Raw genomic sequence first — 21,681 nt, 5'->3', positions numbered from 1 at the left:
GCGTCCATGCAAGGTTGGCTCGATCGCGGCGCCGTGCCGCCCTCTGTCCTTTTGCCATAGCCGGTGTCGCCGTGTACGTATGTGGAAGTTTCTTCATATCCTGTGTCTGCTGATTTCCCTCTTTTGGAGCGTCCGCCACTCTGCCGAACCTGGCCGCTGCTACCCTCGGGGCCAGACGGGCAGACGTGGGCACAACCAGCGCTCTGCCTCGAGTGTCTCTCAGACGGTCGTCCACGCCCCCAGAGAAACACTTTTCGTGCCAAGGGATTCCCGTTGGAAGAAAAGGGGCCTCAGGCGTCAGGCAGCAGGGCGGCGAGAGAGCTGGTAGCGCCCCGTCACGATCTGCTTCTCCAAAAAAACTCACGCGCGTCGCACCGTCGTCCGCAGGCACGGCATAGGTCCCCCCGACTCTTTATGATGAGGCCACCACCACCACCACCCACTTTCTTGTCATGGTGTGCAGTAGGTAGATCACGGCTCGCTGGCGCAAGGTCATAGGCGGCTGCTGGCGGCGCATTAGTGACTTGGGCCGGCCAACTGCGGGGCTCTCAGTGAGCAGGTGCTCACCAACCCCGTACCTACCTACCTTATGTTACTAGTTCAGCAGGTCGTGGTCGATGGGACGGGGGGCCACCTGGACGTTAGTACCGACAACTGGAGTGCCACAATGCCTCGCAAAATCGGGGAGCGGGCGGGCCCTGCAGCGGAAGCACGGCGGGGCGGACAATTGATTGACTTAAGCTACGAAGTAAGGTAAGAACCTACCAGCGGATACGGTGCAAGGTCACTGGGCAATCCGCGGTCGCTGCCATGGTACGAAGGGGGCCGGCCTCTCGCCTCAGTGGGCACGTCGCCCATGCCTTGCTTCATTCAGCAATTTTCCCGGGCCGTGTGGCGCATTCCGCTGCGCACAGTGGGGCTCCGGGCTAAGGTAGGGCGACTGGTGAGTACCTTAGCTGGGGTTGCTGGCTTGGCCCTACCTAGTGGCCGCGCTGCAGCGGTAGCAAGCACTAACGCACCACCAAGAAAGAAGAACGCTGGTTGGGGAGCGGCCCCTGACGATGCCCGCCGTGCTTGGAGCCAGTGACGTCCTGTCCACCTCACTTATTAGCACTCTCACGCACAAACGCACGCTGATCCGCCCTGAGATTCTTGGCCGTCGCGCTGGTACCTCCATCGAGGTACGTACCCCCGCTGTAAAAGGACCATAATAAGCTCGAACGAGTTGCGATGCGCGGGGTTCTGGCCCGGCCCTCCAACACGCCAACCGCGGCGCCCCACGAACCGATGGACGGCTTCCTGCATACATCGGATCTGATGTGGACGCAACCTTCTTTGTCGCCGTTGATGAGCGGCCAGGACGCTCCATCGCGCCTCGGCCGCCTGCCCACCTCCCGTTGTTCTGGTCGTCGTCCCACGGGGCGTCGAATGGCGTGCAAGAAATCGCGTCCAAGAGAGACCGGCCCCCATCCAACGAAGCCGCAGCTGGGCGCCACCTGAGCCAATGTCATCCGACGCCCGCCTCCGATGGTGCCCTACTGCAGCCGATGCCCCTGCCTCGACGCCGGATGTGCCGTCCGTCTATATGGAGACGGCCTCCTTTGGTGCGCGACGGGTGGCCTCGATTTGCGTGGGCGGGCATTGCTTCTTCGAAGCGACCAATGACCCTTGTCGCGGGATCCTGTCCAGCTGAGCAGTCGCAGCCCAGGTCGCTCGGACGGCGGATAGGCTGCATCCCAAACCGCTAATAACGATAGTCCGTTGGGAAGGCATCGACAAGAGCAATTGTCAAGTGCTGGCAGCATCGTCGGCGGAATCCCCAGATCTTCCTCTGTTCCCGATGAGATGCCCACGCGGCGATCTTCGACTTGGTCCAGGTCAAATCTAAGAGAAAGGGCGGGAAAGTTTTCACGGCTCCAAGCCACGGCCCGCTGGGCGCTCAGGGGGCTTTTCGGAACTCATCGGATCGCATGCCACATTCCGCACCCTTGATAGGGCAGGTGCCTTTCACTCTACGCAATCCGGTTTCTCGGTCTCGCAACGATGCTCAGGGAGGAGCAAGGCGTGTTGGTCCCCGTGTGCAGCCGAGTTGCGGGACCGGACCGAGCAGTCCTGTCAAGCCAAGACTTCTGCATCATCCGCCCATGGATGAAGTCCCATACCTTTGGCAGAGGCACACCTGCCTGGATCTGGTCGGGGCATGCCAACTGCCGACCAGACCCTTGGCGAGGCTGATACACCCTGCCACCAACAGCAGCACCAGAGCGTGGACAGTGGCACGCATTAGGTCTGAGTGCCTCTCATTTGTCGAGCCCGGATTGCAGGTGTTTGTGGCATCTGCAAGGACGCCATGCCACACGGATGGGGGCCGCGAATCGGACGACGATTCTCGTGAGGAACGTGGCGAGTGAGACCTCTGCAGGTGAGTGGTAAGACGACTGAGAAAAGACAGGGAGGAATGCATGGCACTCAAGCGCTCCATGGCGGTCGCCTGCGCAAGTGAGCCAACGGATCTAACCGTAAAGGGGGTCGCTGAAAGAGATACTAAGGGCCAAGCCACCGCTGGCTGTCAGAAAGACGGAGTGTCTCTCAGCCTCACGGGAGATGGCAGTGGCCCTGTCGTGGCATACATACTTATGTGCTTCCACCACATATGATATTAAACGCTGTCGCTCTTTTCTTCTTGGCACAGCTAGCCACGCGGCTCAGAGGAACCCTCTGAAATTTGCAAAGGGCCGACCCATGGATAAATGGACACGGACATCCCACGACTCCACGCCGCTTTACGTGTGTTGATATGGTGATGAAGCGACAGGCTTTCAAGCGGTCGCCATCCTCTTCGGAACAATCAACTAGACACTGTGCATGCCGCGCTGCACTATACGACTACTTCTTCAGCGACGTCCCGGACGGAATGCGCTCGAGCCGAAACATGGACGCCCCAGAAAACACGCACGCCAGTCCGATGTTTTCGAAAGCCCAGTCCGCCTACGTCCAGTTTTCTAATTTTAACAACAAAAGGGACCAAACCGTCTGAAAGCGTCTGGAGGCTGTCAAGATTCTCCGGGAACAAACTCCCTCAACGAGTTAACAGGCGCTTGATGGCCTGCTCGAACGGGCTTGGGCTTGGCAGCCGTCGCCATCGATCCTCATTTTACCGCGGCAGCCGGACGCTAGATGATCTGCGCTTCTTTCGTACATTCGTACAGCATAAACTTGCTAGCCAATGATTATTACCAATGGAGGTTCATGGATCGTCAGCAATGCAATACTTTAGTCGCTCGCAGCCCAAGCGAACTGGGCGCCGAGCCAACCAAATACCCGGATCGTGTCTGCAGCCCTTGAAACTATCTGGTTTTGTAGAAAATCCACGCAAGCTATTCAATGCCCAGATGGTCGTTTCCGTCCCGGGCTATGTGTAGCCTGCATCAACTCCAAATAGCCACTTGCTTTTGGCCGGCCACTTCTGAAGGAGGGTCATTTATTGATGCAAGTTCGGGACCGCATGACTCCGCATGGAATATCGCACTTAAAGGGTGCGGACGTGACCGAGCGGGACTTGGTTCAAAAGCTTCATTGGCCCGTCTGGCTTTGCAATGTGACCAGGTGCATACCTCTATTCAATGTCGTATCCGTCGTCGTCATCGAAGAGCGGGAGGGTACGAAGTATAGGGTAGCCAAATACCACTCGACGGGCGAGACACCGATCGGTGAGCCTCGGTGAGAAATTTAGACTTGAGTCACCTTTAGCTTTCGGGCTCAGGGCCCGTGTCCCACCTCTATCTGCCCTTTTTGCACCAACAAAGCACCTCGACGCACCGTTCTTCCCGCGCCTGACGAAATGTCGCACAAGGGGAAGAACAGCGCTGGCTCGTCCAAGGGCAGGAAACCCACCAAGGTTGGCGGCGGCGAGAGCAAGACCGAGGAGGTTCTGCAGGCTGTGGTAGGTGTCATGGCGGGGCATCGTCACCAAGCTCGGCCTTCACCTTGCTGACCGCGCGCGCGACAGGTCCTCGCCGACTCGTTCCAAGATCGATTCAAGCCCTTTACCGTCGAGAAGCCAAGAGTATGCAATCGCTCGTCTCATGCCTCCACGCCGCTTCGACCCTGTTTTGCTGACTCGCCCCGATTCCGCAGTGTCTTCTGCCCCTCGCCAACACGCCCCTCATCGATTACACGCTCGAGTTTCTGGCCATGAATGGCGTTGACGAGGTGTACATCTACTGCGGTGCCCACACGGATCAGGTCGAAGATTACATCAACCGGTCTCGCTGGTCGCCGTCCTCGCGATCGTGTCCCTTTTCGGTCGTGCAGTTCGTTAGGGTGTCCGATGCGCGGTCCGTCGGCGACGTCCTGCGCGACATGGACAAGCGTTCCCTTGTAGACGGCGACTTTATCCTTGTGCATGGAGACCTCGTGTCAAACATCATTCTGGATCGTGCCCTCGCGGCGCACCGAAAGCGGAGGGAGGCCAGCGCCGCCAACATCATGACGACGGTCCTCCGCAGCGGCGGCCCCGGCGAACACCGGACCAAGACCAACGGCATCACGCCAATCTTCGTCGTCGACACCAAGACGCAGCGGCTGTTGCATTACGACGAGATGAACCCACTACAGAGCGACCATTACCTGGCCCTGGACCCCGCAATCGCCGACGAGCTGTCCACCGAGTTCGAGGTGCGGTCAGATCTGATCGACGCGCAGGTCGACATCTGCACGCCCGAGGTGCTGGCCTTGTGGTCCGAAAGCTTTGATTACGAGCTGCCGCGAAGAAACTTCCTGCACGGAGTTCTGAAAGACTGGGAGCTGAACGGCAAGATGATCTACGCCGAGATCCTGGAGGACGGCTACGCGGCCCGGGCCAGCAACCTCCAGCAGTACGACGCCATCAGCCGCGACGTTCTCGGCCGGTGGGCGGCTCCGTTTATCCCGGAAGACAATCTGGTGCCCAGGCAGACCTACCAGCGACACGCCAATGGCCTCGTGATGGAGGAGAGCGTGTCGCACGCGCACGACACCCGCCTGACCGACACCATCATTGGACGGGACACGACCATTGGATCCGGGAGCAGTATCTCACATAGCGTCATTGGCAAGGGCTGCAAGATTGGCGCGGACGTGGTGATCAAGAACTCGTACATCTGGGACAATGCCATAATCGAGGACGGCGCCAGGATATCATCGTCCATCCTGGCAGACTCCGTGTCCATCGGCAAGAAGTGCAACATCCCCAGCGGATCCCTCATCTCCCACAGGGTGCGGATAAGCGACGGCACCTCACTCGACAAGACTGCCGTGCTTTCCACAATCACTGCCGATGGGGCGGCCGTCGCAAAGGACACGAATCTCCTCGGCCCGGACACCAACGCCGCCCCCTTCTTCGACCCAGAAGACGACGACCTGGACGAGGAGGACCCAGCTCGCCTTCAAAAGTCTCTGATCTACTCGCTCGCCGAGTTCAACCTCTCCACATCCTCCATCTCGACGCTGTCGTCGGCCGTGCTCACCGATGACGAGGACGACCCCAACTTCCTGGGCGCCTCCGCCGCCGCCGGGTCGTCGCGCTCGCGCCTGTCGTCGTTTGCCTCGGACGACTCAGGCGGGAGGCTCTCGTTCCACGCCGACGCCGTGCACGGGCTCGTCGACGCGCTGCGCGCCGACTCGGGCGACTTTGACTCGGCCAAGCTCGAGTTCATGGGCCTGCGCCTCGCCAACGACGCCTCCGACGCCATGATGCGCAAGGCCGTCGCCACGGCGTTTGCCCGCCGCGCCGCCGAGCTGCTCGCCCCGGAGCACGGCGGCCTCGAGCCCAGCAAGGCTGCCGAGCGCGCCCTCACCGCCCGCCCCGGCGCCGCAAAGTTCGTCGCCGAGGTCGGCGTCGGTGGCGGCGGCGAGTTCGAGCAAGTAGAGTTTGCTCTCGCCCTCCAGCGCGCCCTGCAGAGCTACAACGTCAAGAGTGGTGGCAGCAGTGCGGATCAGGGAAGCAGCAGCAGCAGCAGCAGCAGCATCAGCAGGACGGGCACGCTCCTCGCGGCGCTCCTCCAGCAGCTCTACTCGCTCGACATCCTCGAGGAGGAGGGCATCCTCGGCTGGTGGGAGGACGAGCGGGCCGTCGACGGCGAGGGCATGGCCGCGCTCAAGGACAAGTGCAAGGTGCTGGTCGAGTGGCTGGAGAACGCCGAGGAAGAGGACGAGGACGACAGCGACGAGGAGGAGGAGAGCGACAACGAGTAAGTAGCAGTCGACCTCGAGCGTACGTAGACACATAATGGTCCAGCAAGCAGCAAGCTGGACGACAACAATGCAAAACAAATAAAGGTCAAACTTGACCGTGCCGAGACGCAACAATGTGATGCAGTTTACGTTGGTACTTTGTATGGTATCTACACAGACGTATTTGCCGCCCTGGGCTGCCCCAATGAATGCACTCATTATCCCTGCCGGGATGCGCCTTGTCCGCGTCCTTTGCTGTCCCTGCCGTGCAAGGTCACTACATCCGCCTTTCAAAGGCACCACGCATGTTCGATTGCAGCCCCCCAAATTGTTCAAACCCATACACTGGAGCAGCCCGAAAAAAAAAAGAGCAGCCCCCTCCCCCCTTTCCCAACTCCATAGCGCCATACGCTCCCCTCAAGCATTTGCATTTGCTGTACATCAGTAAACGGCGTCAGAGCCTGCAGCGTCGACCAAGAATCACTCTTCCTAGTAGTAATTCTGCAGATCGGCGGCATTTCCGGCCTGTCCGCCCGAGGCGGCAGCCTGCTGCGCGGCGACGTAGCCGCGCGGACCCGTCGGAACGTTGCTCAGCGGTGGGTAGGCATCGTCATAATCAACCTGAGGACCGTAGCCGCCTTGATCGTTCTTGGGTTCGACGTCGTCGAGCGACCGGTAGTTGTGGAAGCCGCCTCGACCACGTCCACCTCTGCCGCCCCCTCTAGGGTTGTTTCGATTGCCGCGGTTAGGGGCACCGCCTCTGCCGCGGCCGCCTCCCCGACCCGTGTGATAGCCTCTGGACTCGTTGCGGCCGCCGTATTGGCCGTGCGTGTGGCGCGGAGCCCAGTCGTCGTCGCCGGCATGCTTGCGCTTCGGGGCCTTGTTGGCAAACAGACTCTCGTACTCATCCTCCTTGGGATCGTCACGTTCGACCCGGAGGATAATCTTCTCCCCAACAGTACTCTCGAAGACGAAGGAGCTGTTGGCCGGAATCGGGTCCCACTTGGTGATTCGGCCGGCATCCATCGGTCTCGCGCCCTTTCGGAGTGCCAGGACAACGAGCGGCACGGGGTTGTCAGTGTGGTAGACAGCGGTGGCTGGGACCGGGCGAACCCGGGCGGCCCAGAGACTGTTGTCGAGACACGCAGTCCCCGTCACCTCCCACAACATCTTGCTGCCCATGCCACCGACTTTCTCGAGGATACTCGCCGGACACGGACGCGGGCAGATGAGAATGCTGTTCCCGAGATGCCTCAGGTCCTGAACGCCGGGAGGGTACTGAACGACATCCTCAAGTTTCTTGGCATCTTCAGGGTTGATCATGTAGCTCGTGAAGAAGACAGTCTTTTTGATGCGCAAGCGCTTGTGTCGCAAGTCATTGGGCTTCTTGGCCAGCGCTTGGTTGTGGAGATTGATCATGTTTTGCACTTCGGCCACCTCGATGACGGGGTCCAACGTCGTCGACTGGTCAGCGACCTGAATGACCTCGGAATCGATCTCGCCACGGGTGCGTGAATAGCCCTGGCGCCTGTTGAACTCGGCGAAGAACTCGCGGAAGCCTTTTGTGTGCTTTGGGCGGTCCTCGTAGACCTTGATGACGCTCGCGTGCTTGTACGTCTCCATGAGCGCATTCAGAAACAGCTGCTTGAAATGCATGGTGCTCTGGAACTTTTGGTTCGTGGGGCTGACCTGCGGCTTCAGGCCGACGATGTCGAAGTCGAGGCCCTTGGCCGCCACCATTCTCTTGACGAGCTCGGCGAAGCCGCTCTCGGAGCGGCCCGTCAGCAAGACGCACAGCGCATCGGGCTGCTTTATGGTGAGCCTGACCAGGTCCACAACGGTTTCGTTCCACCATCCTTGCCACGCGCGCGGCTCTTCTATCTCGAGGCCTTGGCCAGTGGCGGCGAGGATTTTGTTGTCGTGCCACCATCCGCCGTTGACGAAGACGTCCTGGCTCGCGAGGGTCCCTAGGGTCTGGCCGTTCCAGATGGCAGGGTTTGGCAGCGGCGTCTTGAACACTAAAGAGCAGACGTTGCGTCAGCTTTGTCCGGACAATCTTGCACAGGGGACAGGGCAAGGAGGAACGCACAGGTGTTGTCAAAGTCGTAGACGTGCAGAGCCTTGATCTTGTCCACCGCTGTTTATCATCGCGTCGGGTAAGCGCTGTGCCACAGCAGCGGGGTGTGGCACGATTGCACTCACGCGGCAGCTGCTTGGAGATGCTGGACCAGCGGCCCAAGGCCGTGATGGTGAACTGGGAGGCGTTGGCGGCGCCATGGTACGCGCTGTACGCCGATGCCATGGCGCTCGGGGAGAGGGGGGAGCGGAGGCGTCGGGTAGCGAGCATGCAGGTGGGAGACTGCAGCGGCGGCGCGGTGCGGGTTTGAGAAGGTCGGAGCGGCGACGGCGATGATGTCGATGTCAATGTCGACGTCGCAGTAGGGCGGCGGATGAAGTTTGAGCTTGGGCGGCTGCAAGGATTGTGTTGGAGCCAATAGTGGCGGGTGCCAGCACCGTTGGCGGCAGGAGGGGCTCTAGCTGCTGGCGCTGCTGGTACCTCTAGGCGCGATGTGTTTTTTAGGGGCAGCACTGGGGCTAGTCGCAGGCGCCGGGGGTGGCGGGGCAGCGGCAGGTCGCGCCCGCAAGGCTCCAGCTCCAGCAGGGCCTGAACGGCAGCACTGGGGGGCTCGACGGCTGTTGAACAGAACCTGACCCGCTCAACCGCTCGAGGAGCTGCTGCCGATGCTCTTCTTGGATGCTGCCGGGCGGAATAGTTGGCAAAGGTGAGGCGGAGAGCACACGCGACGTCAAGCCCGCGACGAGGGACACCGGAGACGAGGAAGCCCATGGCGCGCGACTCCCGTCCATGGAGCTCCCCGCTTCTGAGGGCAGTCCAGGTGTCACGTCAGGTTGCCTCTCGATGGAGGCGTCGCTTCAGCTTAAATAGTACGAACTTCGGTGGGCTTTGAACCACCACCGCCGCCGCCGCCTCCACCATTTGCGTCCAACAGCAGCAACTGACATACATACTACGACCGCGGCCGTGCCTAGGTTTGAGACTATTGCATGCCCTCGCTCGCATGTGAGCGCCACAACGGCTCGCTTGTGTCTGCGCCTTCTCCGATCGACGTTATTCTTGCCCGCAAGGAGACCAGCAAACAAATGGCATCCTCCTCCGCCTCCTCTGGCGCTGCTGCCGCCGTGCGCTTCGTCGCCAGCGCCGGCAACAACAAGTCGATCCCCCGCATCGGCTCTCTGTACCTGCAGCTGCGCGTCAAGCCCGGGACCAGCAGGCAGCGCGAGGGCATCTCGTCCGTCACCGGCGACCGCATTGAGCTCTGCGTCGCCGCCCCGGCCCGAGATGGCGCCGCCAACGAGGCCGTCGTGCGGCTGCTCGGCGACGCCATCCGTCTGCCCAAGACGCGACTGCTCCTGGTCCAGGGGGCCAAATGCAGGGACAAGACGGTTGTGGTGCGCGACGTCGCCGAAGACGGGGCCGGCGCGTATGCGGCGACGGTGCTTGACTTGTTGCGAAAGGCAAGTCGAAACCCTTAGCTTGGGGCCTACCTTGAAGTGCTGCGAAGTAGACTGCACGTTAAGTTTGTTCATCCGCCTGCCCGCCCACGCGCCGTCGAGATGGCACAACGCTCCCACCTCCCACGAAGTATCTAGCGCGCAGTCCGGCGTCAGTCAGCGCTGCCGGGTGACTCAGTACGCCGACGGTCCCTATAAAGGCGATTGAAATTGCCCTTCATTCAAACAAGAGGCGCTCCTCCAAACCACATCCCAGGTATCTACGACACGCCCCGCTGGCGCCAGACACGCACTGGAATCGCAGCAGCGCCATGGCAAAGCCGCGCCACAGAATCCAGGCCCTCGTCCTCGACGACGTGCCCGCCGTGGCCCGGCTGTGCGCCGATGCCTTCGAGACGGACCGGCAGACCGAGATGAAGGCGCTCGGCAAGGAGCCCTTTGACATGAACGAGTACACCCTCGAGAGCCTGCCCGGCCTGCTCAAGAACCCGCGCATCGTCGTCCTCAAGGTCATCGACGAGGACACGGGCGACATCATGGGCTACTGCACCTGGGGGTTCCGCGGCTTCCTACCGGACGAAATGCCCGTCGTCGAGGGCCGCCGATCGCAGCCGCCGCAGCCGCCGCCGCAAGCCAGCGCTCCCGCACCGGCAGCCAAAAGCGGCGATAACGACAACGACAACGACGACGGCCAGCAGCAGCCGCCGCCGCAGCAAGAGGGCAAGGCGGCACAGCCCGAGACGGACCCCATCAAGCGGCTCGAGGCTCTCACGAGCGCCGACATGGACGCCTGGATGGAGGAGGTCATGCCCGAAGGCACGCGCTGCACCTTCGTCGTCGGCCTGTCGGTGTCGCCCGGCTACCAGGGCCGCGGCGTCGGCTCGGCCCTCCTGGGCTGGGGCACCGCCTTCTGCGACCAAAAGGGCGTCTTCGCTTGGGTGCATTCGTCGGAGCCGGCGTGGAAAATGTACGAGAAGTCGGGCTTCCGCGTGATCCGGTCCCTCGACGTGGACTTGGACGAGTACGCGCCCGTGCCGCCGCCCGGCGAGGGGCCCGACGCGAAATGGGGGCACTACGTGTTTCGGTACATGAAGTATTTTCCCAAAGAGTTGAATGTACAATCATGAGTAGCGGCCTCAGGCTCTCTCCCATATCTACAGTCGCTGTGGTGCCCACAAAACTACGCAGCCGTGGCACACTTCATGTTGTTTCCGGCCCCGTCTGGTCAAAGTGGTCAAGGGCCCAGCTCACCCCGTGGTAAAGCGACGCTTTCATTGTTCCTCGCGCATATGTATGTGTCAACGCGCCCCTTCTGGCCTGCCGGCCCGCGATACTCGTTGCGATACTTGGCGAGACTGTTCCAACCATCTCTAAAAGAAGGCCGTTATGGGGGCATCCTTTCCTAAAGAGTAAAAATATCAGTCCTAATGAACCGAGGTTCCTACCTAACCTCATGAGCAGCGCTTGCTTCTTATTAGTCTCGACTGCGTACGACTGGCTAAGTTCAAAACCCCAAGCGAGCAGCCGCAGACCGGGGTCTGTTCACGACCGCCCCGCTAGGGCTCCATTCCCACAGCTTCGGCCTCATATCCCACATTTGATCGCGTCCCACCTCAACAATCGCACGAGATGCCTTCTTGGCTCAGTGGTAGAGCGTGTCACTAGTAATGACAAGGTCATAGGTTCGACTCCTGTAGAAGGCATTGTGGTCTCAGATCATCGCCATGATTTTCTTCTTTTTGCCGTTCATGGCGATGTTGCAGTGGGGAGGGCCGTCGTGGGTGGGAATGAGAAGCCGCAGTGGGGATTATTCGAGTAATTTTGTTGATACCCTACCTAATAACCGCGAGGAAACGCGGGCCTGGACAATGGCACAGATAGTGCTAGAACGTGGGAAACCAAGCAGAGGCGACAGTATCTTGCTAGCGGGGCGTTGGGGCATTCCCTTGAAGCGACTTCACACATTCTTTCGGACCGGGCCTCGGGGGGCGGAGCACAGGACGCTGCCGGCCCGGGCCGCCGCCGGGCTCGGGCGCTGACTAAGGGTCCGGAATCGCGCACGCGGCCGGGTCGTCCGGTTGCCTGTTCGGGCAGCCCGGTGAAAATGTTTGAGACGATCACTCTGCCCTTGTCGTTGCAACGCAGATGGACGAGTCCCCTGATTGACGCAGGATGGCACCGTACTTTGTACCGACCCTTTGGTCACCATGTTTTTTATTCATTTCATGTTTCCAATCCCTGCAGGGCTCAGACCTGTTCCACCGTCAAAAGTCCATATCCAGCGACAGGCACTATGTACATTTTATATTTGCGTGTGCGGCAGCATAGTATGACTCGGACCAGACATTGCGCAAAGATGTCACGATGATTATGTGCAATAGTCCGTCCCGTACTTGGACTTGCCTTGCACGACGTCAATAAAATTGGATGCGAAAATCTCCTCCATTCTTTGCGACGGGTGCAGCTCGTCATACCTGCGTACATGTCTTTATCAGCCGCTCTGCTCTGTTCGGGGTCTACAAACACATATCTACACACGAAAACTAGAGAGAGAGAGAGGGAGAGAGAGAAAGCAAAAGAGAAAAAGAACGAGATGCAACCAGCAGGGGGGCGAGGTATCGTTTACGTACCACATAAAGCTGGTCCGTGGGTTCTGCGAGTATACGCAGTCGTTTACGCAGTTGCGATACGCGCCGTCAATGTCCGCCGGCGCGTCCAGGTACTTGTCTGGATCCGCGCGGACGTCGAGCCACAGCTGGTGCACGTTGAAGATGGACAGCGTCGCGTCCTGCCAGCGGCCGCCGTCGTTGTTGTGCTGGTACTTGTCGGCGCCGGACCTGAACGCCTCGTTGACGTGCTTGATGGAGCCGGCCAGCCTGTCGAGGTACGCCTTGACGTCGTAGGCCGACGGGTCGGCCCAGTAGCGGTCGTTGCCGTGGCCGTAGCCCGCGGGCCTGGCGTACATGGGCGCCGTCTCGAGGGGCAGCTCCGTCATGAGGACGAAGCGGCGGCCGCCCGTCTCGTAGATGCGGTCGAAGACGTCCCACACGCAGTCGACGAAGGAGTCGAGCGTCTGCCCCGCGTTCTCCCGGTCGCCCAGGAAGCCGTCGATGCCGAGGTCGTTGGTCCCGATCCACAGCGCGTAGACGGTGTTGTCGTCGCGCCGGTCCGGGTACAGCTTGTCGTACTGCAGGCCCTGGTCGAAGGCGGAGAGCTCGTAGTCCCGGACGCTGGGGAACGGCGCGTCGATCTCGTTGAGCCGCCGCGGGACGAGCGCGTCGGCGCACATGGCCCCCGCGACGGCGTAGTCGTAGTATCTCGCCCCCGTGCGGTTGGCGACGAGGCGGCCCCAGGCATACCCGCCGCTCCACGTGTGGTCGCTCGCGGGCAGCATCGAGTCGGTGGGGGGCAGCTTGTGGTTTGCCTTCATGTACGTGAGGCGGGCCTCGTCGGTGTAGCTGTCCCCGAACGTGACCAGGTTTTCAATTGCGAAGGAGGCCGGCAGGGCGGCTGTCCTCTGCAACGGGATGGAAGCGGCCAAGGCCGCCGCCGGGGCAAGCAGCAGCGCCAACGATGCGAGAACCATTGCGTGTGGCTTTCTGTCGCGAAGAAGGAGACGATGCAAACCGACAGAGCAGCCCAGACGAAGCCTTCACAAAGGTGCAGCAGGGCGTTCTCCCGTTATAAGCTGTATGAGCAGTGCTGCGGCCCGTGTCTAGCTCGACGACGGGGGCCCGACTTGCAGCTCTATGTGCGCTTTATACGAGATGGAGGCGGCGAACCGGATGCTCAGATGCCACGACAGTAACAATACGATACCCGTCCATGCATACAGTACACCATGATGCACCGGCGCACGCTTAGTCGGCATCTAAGGAGGGAGAAGAAAATAAAAATACAATAGAATAAGCGAATGGCCCTCCCCCCTCGGAGTTATGCGTCACAAGACATGACGGTCTAGTTCGCCTTCCGTTCATGCGAGCGACTCCGCAGGGGACACCGCCAGACAGCATGGCGCCGGCGGGGGAGGGGAGGGCGCCGAGATGCTCGTTTCCTTTCTCCGACGCCTCGGCCGCGCCTCGACTTTTCCATGGTTGAACAAAGGCCGGCGACTGGCACGCGTGTAAGACTATACGACACGACCGCCCGCGCTACCGCGCCTATCTGAGGCCGGCAAAACGGCCTCGATGAGCAGGAGCGGGTACGCTCAGACTGACAAGTCGAGCCGGAGCGGGGGGATGCATGTTGTGGTGGTGGTGGTGGTGGTGTGCCTCGTCACATGGACGGGGGCGGGCTGTAAGCGGGCGAATGCGAAGAAGAAGCCAGCCAGCCCGTCAGACAGATTGGCGGTCGCTCTAGACGCATTGTACGTACGTCGTACCGAGTCATAGCTGTAAGGGAGGGCGCAGAGAGAGAGTGTGTGTGTGAGAGATAGAGAGAGAGAGGGAGAGAAAAAGAGTAAAAGCCGGCGGTGGTGTATCGGCACTAAGCCAACGCAGATCTGCGGGGGCAACACACGTTTGGGCCGGGACTGGACGCGGCCCGTGCATGATGAAGTGCCGGGTTATCCACCCGTTCGTGCTCGTTATGTGAGACCTGGCGAAACTCTCGCTGATGCCGTGCAATTGCCCAGGTTTATTTTATACGCGGCGCGGTGTTGGTGAAAAATGGATCCAGATCCAGGATTCCAGCTTCTACTTCGTACCCGTTGCTGTCCTCAACGCGTGAGAGCGGCCCATGCATGCGCACTCAGGGGGTCCACAATGCGCGAGGCAACCCCAAGCGGACGCAAAGTCAAAGAGAGACAGAGAGGGCGAGACCGCGAGAGAGAGAGAGAGCGAGGAAGGCGCTTCGTCCCCCCCGCATTCTTGCTGTCAGTCATCATCCGTGTTCCAGACCCCTTCTCTCAAACCTAGGCCCGTTCGCCGCCATCCTTCTGTTGTTGGACGGGCAAACAATCGTCTTGAGACGGTTCGAAAAAAAAAAAGGGAAAAAAGCCAGACGCCAGGACCTGATGTTTGTCTCGGCGAGATACCAAAACCGATTCCTGGCGGCCGCCGACTCATCGGTCTGCAAGGACCATGGCCTCCGCGTCGGTCGTCGGGCCGGTACGGAAACTGCAACTGTGGCGACACTCCAACTGCGAGTCTAATTCGAGCGGCAATGCTCCGGTCATTAATTAAGCCTCGTGTTGGACGGATGGGCGGAGGGCGGCGGGCGGCCTGTGCTGTGGGGGGAGGACGGGGCGGAAGAGAGGGGGGGGGGGGGGGGGGAGGGGAAGGCGGGGGGACAGCATCATTATCCCCGATGAGGCCGCTGCTAGTAGCAAATAAGATGGGTATTGTTACGCACCGTCTTCCCGGTCAAAGGCGTTGTCGTCCTCGTCGGCGGCCTTCTGCATGACGGCCTTGGAGGCCGTGAAGAAGACGCTCAAGAGCTGGCCCAGGGCGATGACAAAGGGCATGAACTGGCCGGGGCTGTTGAGCGAGTGCACGCCCTGGATGTCGTTCCACCGGAGCGACACCTCGACGTAGACGATGGCGCTGACGTTGACGAAGACGTCGAGCGAGGCCGTCTGCGGGTTCCACGCGTCTCGTTGCCCGTTGCTGTTGTCGTCGTCCGTCTTCTCCGACGGCGATGACGAAGACGACGGCCCGTTTCCCTGCTGCTGCTGCCGCCGCGCGAAGAAGAACAGAAAGACGGATCGGCATACGCTGACAATCACGACTGAGAGGGGCGGACCAAGACGCCGGCTCGGGTCAGCTGCCCGTGCATCGATGCAAGGTCTCGACGAGGTTCATGCGCCGCCCGAATGACTCGCCCACAGAGGGTGGAAGAAGAAGAAGAACAAGTACAGTAACCGCAGGAGTAAGTAGGACTCACCTCCGCCGTACATGACAATGGTAATCCCCGTGCCCACGGCCGCGAGCACCGAACCCACCTTGTTAAAGGTGCGGAACCAGTTCCAGATGCTCACCTTGGCGAAGAAGAAGGCCTTGTCGTCCGGGCACGACCGCGGGAGGAGGTCCATGCCGTGCCACCAGAACCAGCCGAACAGCACCGTCAGGCCGACGAGCTCGGCCATCCAGATGAGCATGACCGTCTTGCTCTTGGCCGGCGACACCCTGCAGACCTGCATCTGGAGCAGCAGCAGCGTCAGCACGGGGAACACCTCGACGGGCTGCAGCGGCCGGTCCAAGAGGTTGTTGTTGTTCGCGTCGTGCTGCCCGCTGACGGTCGCGTTGAGCAGCCGCACCAGCACAATGGCCGCCGACATGACAAAGACAATGGTGCCCTGGCCGATGTGGTCCTCGACCGAGGGGTACATGTCGCTGAGCACGCCCGACAGCTGCACCGTCAGCATCTGGATGTAGATGCCGATCCGGATGCCCAGCCCGTAGAGGTCCGCGTTGCCCTCGACGGGGCACGTGAGGTTGGCGACCGTCTCGTTGAACATGATGGCGGCCCAGGAGTGCGTCTTTGTTCCTGTCGTGGGTTGGAGAATGGCGGACCGGGTGCTGGATCTCGTCTTGAAAGAAAGTGTGGTCCCACGAACTCAGGGACGGGGAGGGAGCGGAGAGTGAGAGCGAGGCGTGCCCTCTTGTGGACAGGACAGGCCTCTTTTGCGGCGGTGCACAGCGGACGTACACACAGCAAATGCCTGCCGCCGCTGGTTATCATACGATAGAACATAAAGTCCGAATCTGGGCTGCCATAGTGGTTTTGAACGATCCGGCCCGCACCGCCGCCGCGGCTCTTGTCGATGGCCCGAGTGCCGGCGGGAAGGCCGAATCCGCCCCGATATCATCACATACACCAGTGACCACCATCGTGGCTGTGGTAGTCGCCTCGCCAAAGGAAAAAGCTCCAGGGGGCCATGGCACAGCCGCCCGGGGAGCCAGCCAGCGGTTCTGAAGAAAAGCAGCCATTGGATGGCGCCCCCCTCCCCCCCCCCTCCCGGAGCTGAAAGCTGATGTGCGGCTCAGCCCAGCCCGGGCAACCGGACAGCAGGGGATCGTCAGAGGCTCTCACCACTGTCTAGCACTCAATCGATAGTTTGGTTCCGGGTTGTGGTCTGGGCTGCCATGGACCTTGCCCTCTCACCTCCAGTTGGTTCCGCGATGGTGTTGCAGAACAGCGACTATTGTCGCGCATCGCGCGCCCATCCATGGATGGATGCTCTGCAGTCTGCACGCAAAACACGGTGAGAGCGGCCTGCGAGGGAGGCTCCTGTTGAGTTGCGCGCGCCCTGCGCCACGATCGGCTCCAGACGGGCGCTCCCGCAGCCTTCCCCATTCCCGCCCGGAACCTTATTATTTACCCTTCTCCTGGTGCTAAAACGCCCACCCGTTGTTGACCTGTAGTGAAGCGGCCCAGCGTCGTGACACACACCGGGCCGCAACCGACGTTGAAACGACCTCTCAAAACAGGGACGGAGAAATCATACGCGTAGTATACTATACGCTCCTCCGCTTCATCACGTCTCCGTCCTCTTTTCTGTTTCCCCCGCCATCCGCCAAAATCAAATCAAGCCGCTGTTCAGCAATCAGCATGGTCGTCCCTCCCGAGTGCGCCTTCGACGGCAACACCGACTTATACGGCCTCGGCGTGCGGCTCGGCGTCTACGGGCAATGGATCGCCACGCTCATCACCACCGTCCTCGACCCCGACAACGAGGCCGCCTTTCGCCTCCTCAACCTCATCGTCCAGGCCTCCATCTTTCTCGGCCTCTGCACCGAGTCCTCCCGCCCCGTCACAGCCTCCCCCGTCGCCGCCGGGTCCGTCATCACCCAGTTCCTGCTGTGCGGCTCCCTGTCGAGCGTCACCGGCGACGGCATCAGCCACTTCGGCCACGCGTCCGGCATCCTGCGCACCCTCTTCTACACGGCCTTTTCGGCGTACGGCGTCTGGTTCTGGTTCGTCGGCGTCGACGCCATGGAGAGCTGCGCCGGCCGGTCCGTCGCCTTCTTCGGGCCCTCGTCCGTGACCGGGTGGTTCCGCTCGCTCGGCAAGGCCCTCTCCGTCATGGGGCTCGTCGGGTGCCTCGGCCTCGCGGCCTTTAGCATACACGCCGCTAGACGCCGGTTCCGTAGCGGCTTCCGGCAGGGCTTCGCGCGCCAGGGCAAGTGGTATCCGCAGGTGGAGTTGTCGCTCGTGGCAGCTTCCATGGGACTCATCGCGCTGTCCATCACCGTCGTTGAGTACCTGATTACGCAAAACAGGGTCGGCGCCGTCGGTGCCGACAGGATCGACAGCGTTGCCCAGCTCATCCCGTTTCTGGCCGGCGCCGTCGCTTGCTTCCTGTCGCTCTGGAAGGTGATGACAAAAGGGCTGCTTTTCAAGAGACGATGCTGGTTGCTGTTTGGGTGGCATTTGTGACGAGGCTATACTGTACATATAGCGCAGAAAACAACAAAACGCTTCTTTCGCCGTGCCATGAAACTCTGAAAAAGGCATATTCCCCAACTTTCATGCGCTCTCGAACAATCCGACGCATATGTGCCTCGACCCCATGATTTTGTTTTGCATCAACTAAAAAGGTCAACCGTCAATCGCTGGCCCGGCTTCGTTCAAGGTGGCGCCTGCGTTCTCCTCGTTGCGCAACTTCGCCGTCGCCTTCTTCTTCTTCGCTCGTTGCTTTCTCTTGCCTGATTTCTTTGACGGGCCTATTTTAGCAGGATCGCCTCCTCCGTCTACATAAGCAACAGGAGGAGGAGTCGCCCAACGCGAAGCGGACAAGTCAGAAATGTGCATGTCCGAAACAGCCGGGGCAAGAGTCGTGTCGTTGTCTTCCGGCGGCACTGCAGTCCGTCAAGTCAACAAAGGGGACCCTCTACACGCAGGCGGGCAGCGTGTCAGGTGCTTGCTAGGTACTCACCACTTTCAGAGGCCGGCGTCGCAGCCACCGCAGATCCCGTGGTAGGCCCTGGTGATGATGCCTTGCGCGGCTGCTTCTTGTACGTCGAAGCGTCAGATTGCTGGACGGCGAGGTCCGAGGCGAGATTCACCTCGTCCGCCCATTCCCGCGTCGTCCTCTCCTGGATGGGGGGCGACGCGCCCTTGGCTTGGTTGCAGTACACAAAGTTCTCCGCGATGCTGCTCAGCAGCATCTTGCTCACCGTGAGAGGCTGCCCGATCTCCTCGAGGGCATCCGCCGCGCCGGCCATGGTCAGGCCGTCGTGGAACGCCTCCATCTGCGAGCGCAGGTACTCGGGGAACCACTCGTCCTCGGGGGGCACGGCCGGGTACCCCTCCTCTATGGCATCGACCATGCGCGGGATGGTGATCTTGCCGCCCAGCCACTTGATCTCGTTCTTGGCGAGGTCTCGCAGCGACTTCATGTCGTGCTGCCGGCAGACGGCGTAGACGCGCAGAGCCGTGGTGAAGTCCTGGGCCGTGGACTCGTCCGGCGACACGCCCTCGGCCTTGAGGCAGTCGTAGCTCCCCGTGACGAGGTAGTGCACGAGCACATGGCCGACGTGGTGGGAAATGTGCTTGAGGTTCAGCTCGGGGGACTTGCGGGAGCGGGACGCTTGTTGTTGGTCCTCGTCTGTCAATTTCTTCACGAGCCACGGCTCTTTTGCTAGAAATTGCTCATGAATCCTCAACGTCGTGCCATCGAAAGCAAGGCTGATCACGCGGCTCGCATACGGCCTTGAGCGAGGTAAGAAACGTCGATCAGCAGTTACCATCATGATGCTCGGCAGCTTGCAGGACAAAACTCACGACGGAGGCAGCGTCGCCGCCGCGCCGGCTCCTTGCGGCTTCATTGCGAACGAAAAGACGAATGAATACACGAAAAAGGCTGACAGCAGTAAATCAGTTTTTTTCGAATCAAAATGTCGCCTTCAGGAACAATTCGGAGCAAGTTGAGCCTCAAGCACTGATCGAGCACAGCGCAGAGTTTGGACACCCCTGTAAAGAGTCTTATTCTCGCGTCTCTCCAGCCGCGCGCGCGCCCCCAAAAGAGTGGGGGCTTTTTAGATGAAATGGGTGCCTGTCCTGTCAACGGGCATTTGAGCGTGTGCGTGCGTGCTTGCTTGCTGCTGCCTGTGGAATATGTTGGTGTGTACTACGTCAAGACGATGCGCAAGGGAAGGAGAGAGTCTGCAGAACTCGCCTGCCAGAGTCTCGGAGCACAATGACGATTGACCTCCCAGCCGGTGACCGATCAAAAGCTGCCTCACGAGAGCACCAACTAATGAGTGGCTTACATCGCGTCGGTAATGTTTGTGGTTAATTGTTAGAGACGTCGCTCAACTGCTGGGGGAGCTGAGCCATTAGCAAGCTCACGTCTTTTTGCACACAACTGTCTGGTCCCAAGTACGGAAGCACGGCACGCAGATGCCTTTTCCACCCGTAAGTGCCCCCATCGGTAAGTTAATTGAATGGCCAGTAAAGCTGGGGTCAGTCTTTGCTGAAGACAAAAAGACAAATGCACTTCCCCATCTACAATGACAACATCCAACAACTGGCGCCGACGGCGAACAATGTAGTCCGACTGCCCCGACGCACGCCCGCTTTCCAGGAATGGCATCGCAGGCTCTGGTCTCATATCGTAGACCGCACGCCACTCGCGACGGAGGCGGGCGACAAAAAAAAAGGATGAATGCCGCCCGAACCCCTAGCCCCCGCGGCATGCCCACGCGGGAGTACCCGAGATTCCCTTAGCCGCTCAGCAGCAGCACATTACGCCTTCGGCAAGGGCAGATGCAACTCAAGGGCATTGCGCAGTTCAGTCGATGAGGTCTGACGGGACTCCTCGAATCAACTGCGGGACCAGCCCCAGAGCTTCAGCCCCCCAGTCTCGAGTCATGGCCACGCTCATACTATACAATAGAGGGCAGCAAGACGACCAAATGCACCCATGGTGCTTCAGCTACTCTCTCCATTGAGAGCGTCGAGGAAGGGGTGGGAATCAGCGCCGGGTTGAGGGGTCGACGTATCACACCGGACACCCCAACTCCTGCAAGTTAGAGGTTGGGACCCTGAATTCGCATGAAGCTTCGGCCAGAGCTGCCGAGGCTTGCCTTTAGGTCCTCCTCTGGCCCTCAGGTACTCCTCGCTTGACTACTGTGACGCGATGGACTTGCGGTGATTCCTTGACCCATGGAACGCCCAACCCAGGCACCGGGCGCGCCGTCTCATTGGCCTCGCCTGCGGCAATACGATACGTGAGAGAGGGGATGTCTGGCTTCTGCTGCAGCCTCCCCTCCCCTGGCAGGCCTATTTCCTGGGCGTGCTCATATGAACTGACGCGTATATATATCTTGGAGCCCCCCTCCCCAGAGTTGAGGTCAGCCAGACCCCTTCATCGACTCGAATATATCCACCTTCTGACACACATCGCAATGGGCTGGTTCGACAGTACGCCAAGCTGCCAACCCTACCCTCCCAAGACCTGACGGACTGACGGACTGACACGGGAACCCCAGACGACTCCGATCAGGCGCAGGCCTACGACCAGGTCGTCAACCGACCCCACGAGGCCAAGTGGTCGCACGAACTCATCGGCGGCGCCGCTGCCTTTGAGGCGGCCAAGGCATACGAAGATCACGTCGCTCGCAACGGTCAGTCCTCCTTTTCAAGCCCGGTGTCCAGCATCCATGCCCCCGAACAACACCTCAAAGAAAGCTACTGGTTGCTGACGAGAAGACTTCTTTCGACCAGGCCACCCCGACGAGCACGCCACGGCCAAGGAGATCCTCGCGGGCGTCATCGGCGCCTTTGTCGATCGTGAGGTCGAGACCAAGGGCCTCGACTTCATTGACCGCGAGGAGGCCAAGCGCCACGCCCAGCGGCAGGCCGAAGAGCAGCTGTCCCAGGAGGGTCGTTGGTGAAGGAATGGGGCGTGAATGAGGACTCTCCCGATGCTAGGATCGCTAGAAAAGCTTCATAGAAGGGCAAAATTGACGACTCCCGTCTTGTCCGTCA

The 21,681-nt window shown here is 60.5% G+C and overlaps 9 protein-coding genes and 1 non-coding gene across 10 annotated transcripts; 6 read left to right on the top strand and 4 right to left on the bottom strand.

The window, feature by feature from the left end:
• The first annotated feature begins 3,695 nt into the window (after positions 1-3,695).
• On the top strand, positions 3,696-6,328 carry GCD6 (translation initiation factor eIF-2B epsilon subunit, GEF). The gene is made up of 3 exons (XM_047984923.1): positions 3,696-3,943; positions 4,010-4,066; positions 4,138-6,328. Exons 1-3 carry the CDS (start codon positions 3,842-3,844, stop codon positions 6,232-6,234), a joined length of 2,256 nt encoding a protein of 751 aa, XP_047840898.1. The 5' UTR covers positions 3,696-3,841; the 3' UTR covers positions 6,235-6,328.
• Positions 6,329-6,352: 24 nt separating this feature from the next.
• Positions 6,353-9,111, bottom strand: JDV02_003759 (uncharacterized protein). Its single transcript, XM_047984922.1, has 3 exons — positions 8,416-9,111; positions 8,303-8,350; positions 6,353-8,231 (listed from the first exon to the last, which is right to left on the bottom strand). The coding sequence occupies exons 1-3, from the start codon at positions 9,059-9,061 to the stop codon at positions 6,703-6,705; spliced, it is 2,223 nt and encodes a 740-aa protein (XP_047840897.1). The 5' UTR covers positions 9,062-9,111; the 3' UTR covers positions 6,353-6,702.
• A 168-nt stretch (positions 9,112-9,279) lies between these two features.
• On the top strand, positions 9,280-9,768 carry JDV02_003758 (uncharacterized protein; the record flags this gene model as incomplete). Its single annotated transcript, XM_047984921.1, has 1 exon — positions 9,280-9,768. One exon carries the CDS (start codon positions 9,280-9,282, stop codon positions 9,766-9,768), a length of 489 nt encoding a protein of 162 aa, XP_047840896.1.
• Positions 9,769-10,058: 290 nt separating this feature from the next.
• On the top strand, positions 10,059-10,874 carry JDV02_003757 (uncharacterized protein; the record flags this gene model as incomplete). The annotated part of the gene is made up of 1 exon (XM_047984920.1): positions 10,059-10,874. One exon carries the CDS (start codon positions 10,059-10,061, stop codon positions 10,872-10,874), a length of 816 nt encoding a protein of 271 aa, XP_047840895.1.
• A 504-nt stretch (positions 10,875-11,378) lies between these two features.
• On the top strand, positions 11,379-11,450 carry JDV02_003756. Its single transcript has one exon. It is a non-coding gene; the product is annotated as a tRNA-Thr (tRNA).
• Positions 11,451-12,115: 665 nt separating this feature from the next.
• Positions 12,116-13,333, bottom strand: JDV02_003755 (uncharacterized protein; the record flags this gene model as incomplete). Its single annotated transcript, XM_047984919.1, has 2 exons — positions 12,116-12,221; positions 12,378-13,333. 2 exons carry the CDS (start codon positions 13,331-13,333, stop codon positions 12,116-12,118), a joined length of 1,062 nt encoding a protein of 353 aa, XP_047840894.1.
• Positions 13,334-15,016: 1,683 nt separating this feature from the next.
• Positions 15,017-16,328, bottom strand: JDV02_003754 (uncharacterized protein). The gene is made up of 2 exons (XM_047984918.1): positions 15,631-16,328; positions 15,017-15,474 (listed from the first exon to the last, which is right to left on the bottom strand). The coding sequence occupies exons 1-2, from the start codon at positions 16,202-16,204 to the stop codon at positions 15,092-15,094; spliced, it is 957 nt and encodes a 318-aa protein (XP_047840893.1). The 5' UTR covers positions 16,205-16,328; the 3' UTR covers positions 15,017-15,091.
• Positions 16,329-16,836: 508 nt separating this feature from the next.
• JDV02_003753 (uncharacterized protein) lies at positions 16,837-18,290 on the top strand. Its single transcript, XM_047984917.1, has one exon. It carries the CDS (start codon positions 17,299-17,301, stop codon positions 18,124-18,126), a length of 828 nt encoding a protein of 275 aa, XP_047840892.1. The 5' UTR covers positions 16,837-17,298; the 3' UTR covers positions 18,127-18,290.
• On the bottom strand, positions 18,097-19,577 carry JDV02_003752 (uncharacterized protein). The gene is made up of 3 exons (XM_047984916.1): positions 19,474-19,577; positions 18,626-19,401; positions 18,097-18,548 (listed from the first exon to the last, which is right to left on the bottom strand). The coding sequence occupies exons 1-3, from the start codon at positions 19,515-19,517 to the stop codon at positions 18,289-18,291; spliced, it is 1,080 nt and encodes a 359-aa protein (XP_047840891.1). The 5' UTR covers positions 19,518-19,577; the 3' UTR covers positions 18,097-18,288.
• Positions 19,578-21,098: 1,521 nt separating this feature from the next.
• On the top strand, positions 21,099-21,587 carry JDV02_003751 (uncharacterized protein; the record flags this gene model as incomplete). The annotated part of the gene is made up of 3 exons (XM_047984915.1): positions 21,099-21,114; positions 21,183-21,317; positions 21,418-21,587. The coding sequence occupies 3 exons, from the start codon at positions 21,099-21,101 to the stop codon at positions 21,585-21,587; spliced, it is 321 nt and encodes a 106-aa protein (XP_047840890.1).
• Positions 21,588-21,681: the final 94 nt, after the last annotated feature.

The sequence above is a fragment of the Purpureocillium takamizusanense genome, chromosome 3 (assembly GCF_022605165.1).
Source record: "Purpureocillium takamizusanense chromosome 3, complete sequence".
NCBI lineage: Eukaryota > Fungi > Ascomycota > Sordariomycetes > Hypocreales > Ophiocordycipitaceae > Purpureocillium > Purpureocillium takamizusanense.
Note: the sequence above shows the minus strand (reverse complement) of the source record. Positions and strands in the feature narration are given on the sequence as shown.

Excerpts from the sequence above, each read along its gene's own strand:
- GCD6 (XM_047984923.1), top strand. The coding sequence starts at position 3,842 with ATGTCGCACAAGGGGAAGAACAGCGCTGGCTCGTCCAAGGGCAGGAAA. Across the intron at positions 3,944-4,009 it reads AGGAGGTTCTGCAGGCTGTG|GTCCTCGCCGACTCGTTCCA; the intron begins GTAGGTGTCATG and ends CGCGCGCGACAG. Across the intron at positions 4,067-4,137 it reads TTACCGTCGAGAAGCCAAGA|TGTCTTCTGCCCCTCGCCAA; the intron begins GTATGCAATCGC and ends CCGATTCCGCAG.
- JDV02_003759 (XM_047984922.1), bottom strand. The coding sequence starts at position 9,061 with ATGGGCTTCCTCGTCTCCGGTGTCCCTCGTCGCGGGCTTGACGTCGCG. Across the intron at positions 8,351-8,415 it reads CATCTCCAAGCAGCTGCCGC|CGGTGGACAAGATCAAGGCT; the intron begins GTGAGTGCAATC and ends GATGATAAACAG. Across the intron at positions 8,232-8,302 it reads CTACGACTTTGACAACACCT|TGTTCAAGACGCCGCTGCCA; the intron begins GTGCGTTCCTCC and ends TCTGCTCTTTAG.
- JDV02_003754 (XM_047984918.1), bottom strand. The coding sequence starts at position 16,204 with ATGTTCAACGAGACGGTCGCCAACCTCACGTGCCCCGTCGAGGGCAAC. Across the intron at positions 15,475-15,630 it reads CATTGTCATGTACGGCGGAG|TCGTGATTGTCAGCGTATGC; the intron begins GTGAGTCCTACT and ends CGCCCCTCTCAG.
- JDV02_003753 (XM_047984917.1), top strand. The coding sequence starts at position 17,299 with ATGGTCGTCCCTCCCGAGTGCGCCTTCGACGGCAACACCGACTTATAC.
- JDV02_003752 (XM_047984916.1), bottom strand. The coding sequence starts at position 19,517 with ATGAAGCCGCAAGGAGCCGGCGCGGCGGCGACGCTGCCTCCGTC. Across the intron at positions 19,402-19,473 it reads GCGGCGACGCTGCCTCCGTC|GCCGTATGCGAGCCGCGTGA; the intron begins GTGAGTTTTGTC and ends ACCTCGCTCAAG. Across the intron at positions 18,549-18,625 it reads GACGCCGGCCTCTGAAAGTG|TGCCGCCGGAAGACAACGAC; the intron begins GTGAGTACCTAG and ends GACGGACTGCAG.